General features: G+C 30.4%; 1 protein-coding gene across 1 annotated transcript in view; it reads right to left on the reverse strand.

Moving 5' to 3' along the window:
* Positions 1-1,008, reverse strand: part of LOC106466480 (SPARC-like) — a gene marked incomplete at its 5' end in the record, with an annotated part of 6,439 nt that extends 5,431 nt beyond the window's left edge. Inside the window, one exon of the mRNA XM_013926772.2 lies at positions 870-1,008. Coding sequence (XP_013782226.1) covers positions 870-1,008 — 139 coding nt within the window. The remainder of the gene's footprint in view (positions 1-869) is intronic.
* Between the last annotated feature and the right edge of the window lie 297 nt (positions 1,009-1,305).

The following is a 1,305-nucleotide window of genomic DNA, read 5'->3' on the forward strand; positions in this document are numbered from 1 at the left end:
TGGACAGAGCAAAAATAACCCTTTGTGATAAAACAAACAAACTAAGCCCTACAAATTCCTTGCTGTTTGTTTTTAAATAATTATAGAAATATGAACTTAATTATAATATATGCCCATAAAATTAAAGTATGTAATGGCATTACGTGCGATTTTTTTTTGGGGGGGGGGAGTTCTACAGGCTACTGTGTTGTTTAGTAATCGATATATTTAAATGCTAATAGATGATATTTTTTTCAGGGAATGTTGTTATATCACACCAGCTTAAGTTTTATGCAGTGTGGCAAAGATATTTGTTGCTTCTTTCTATCATATTGTTTTTCAAGTGTTTGGAAGATCAAATCTATCTGCTCATACTTAGTACTTATTTTGCCCATATTGACTAGGCTTAGCTTCGAAAAATTTGAGTTTACCAAACTTTGGAAATTGTGTTAGATCTTTAAAAACAAAATTTTAGAGATATTTAAGAGGATGAAAGTTAGTTAGTTCTTGGAAACCTAACGAGTTTCTATTTAAGAGTTTTGATCAGAACTATGTAATTCTTTGTCAGAGAGTTACGAGATTATTTTTCTTCTTTACTTCTGTTTATGCTCATTATTTTGACTAATCTAAAACAAAATGTAGGCAGGCAACAGTATTACCGACTTTAATAACAGGAATAAATGGAACATCAACAAATTATTGTTTTATAATTGTTGTAATTTTCTCAGTAAATCATAGAATCTTATCTCTTGATAAGTCTCTAAACAAATAACTCGGCAAAGAATGGACACGTATTAACATTTGGTACGTACCGATGTTCATTAAAATACCTAAGTAGAGCGACTGGTGCGACATCTATAGCTAAAAATATAATACAAATGAATATTTACGTTTACATGTTCCGTAATAGTCAACATGAACATGCTCGTATTTCGTTTTGGCACATGTTTTATAGTTGTTCATACACCAACACTTCATCTGATATAACTCACAGTCGCTATTCCAGGTCTCGTTTTGATTACTACACACCTGTAAAAAAAAAAAAAAGCAGTAAAAAATAAATCAAACAAGGAATACAATAATAAACTAATGGTGATAAATTATATTCCTCGTGTCTCTGAAAACTGGCATGGTTCTAAGTGGTTACTCGTTCGCATACATAAATTAGTAGAGGAACAATTAATTGAATCTTTGTTCATTTTTCGCCTAAAATTTTTATGTGCTCTTACAGTGTATGATTAGGTCACGAGAATTGACCTTGTTAAAATAAGTGTTAAAGAAATTAAATTGCATGCATTTAGAATGTATTGTTTGTTTGTTTGTTTG

Source organism: Limulus polyphemus, unplaced genomic scaffold, assembly GCF_000517525.1.
Source record: "Limulus polyphemus unplaced genomic scaffold, Limulus_polyphemus-2.1.2 Scaffold2272, whole genome shotgun sequence".
In the NCBI taxonomy this organism is placed as follows: Eukaryota; Metazoa; Arthropoda; class Merostomata; order Xiphosura; family Limulidae; genus Limulus; species Limulus polyphemus.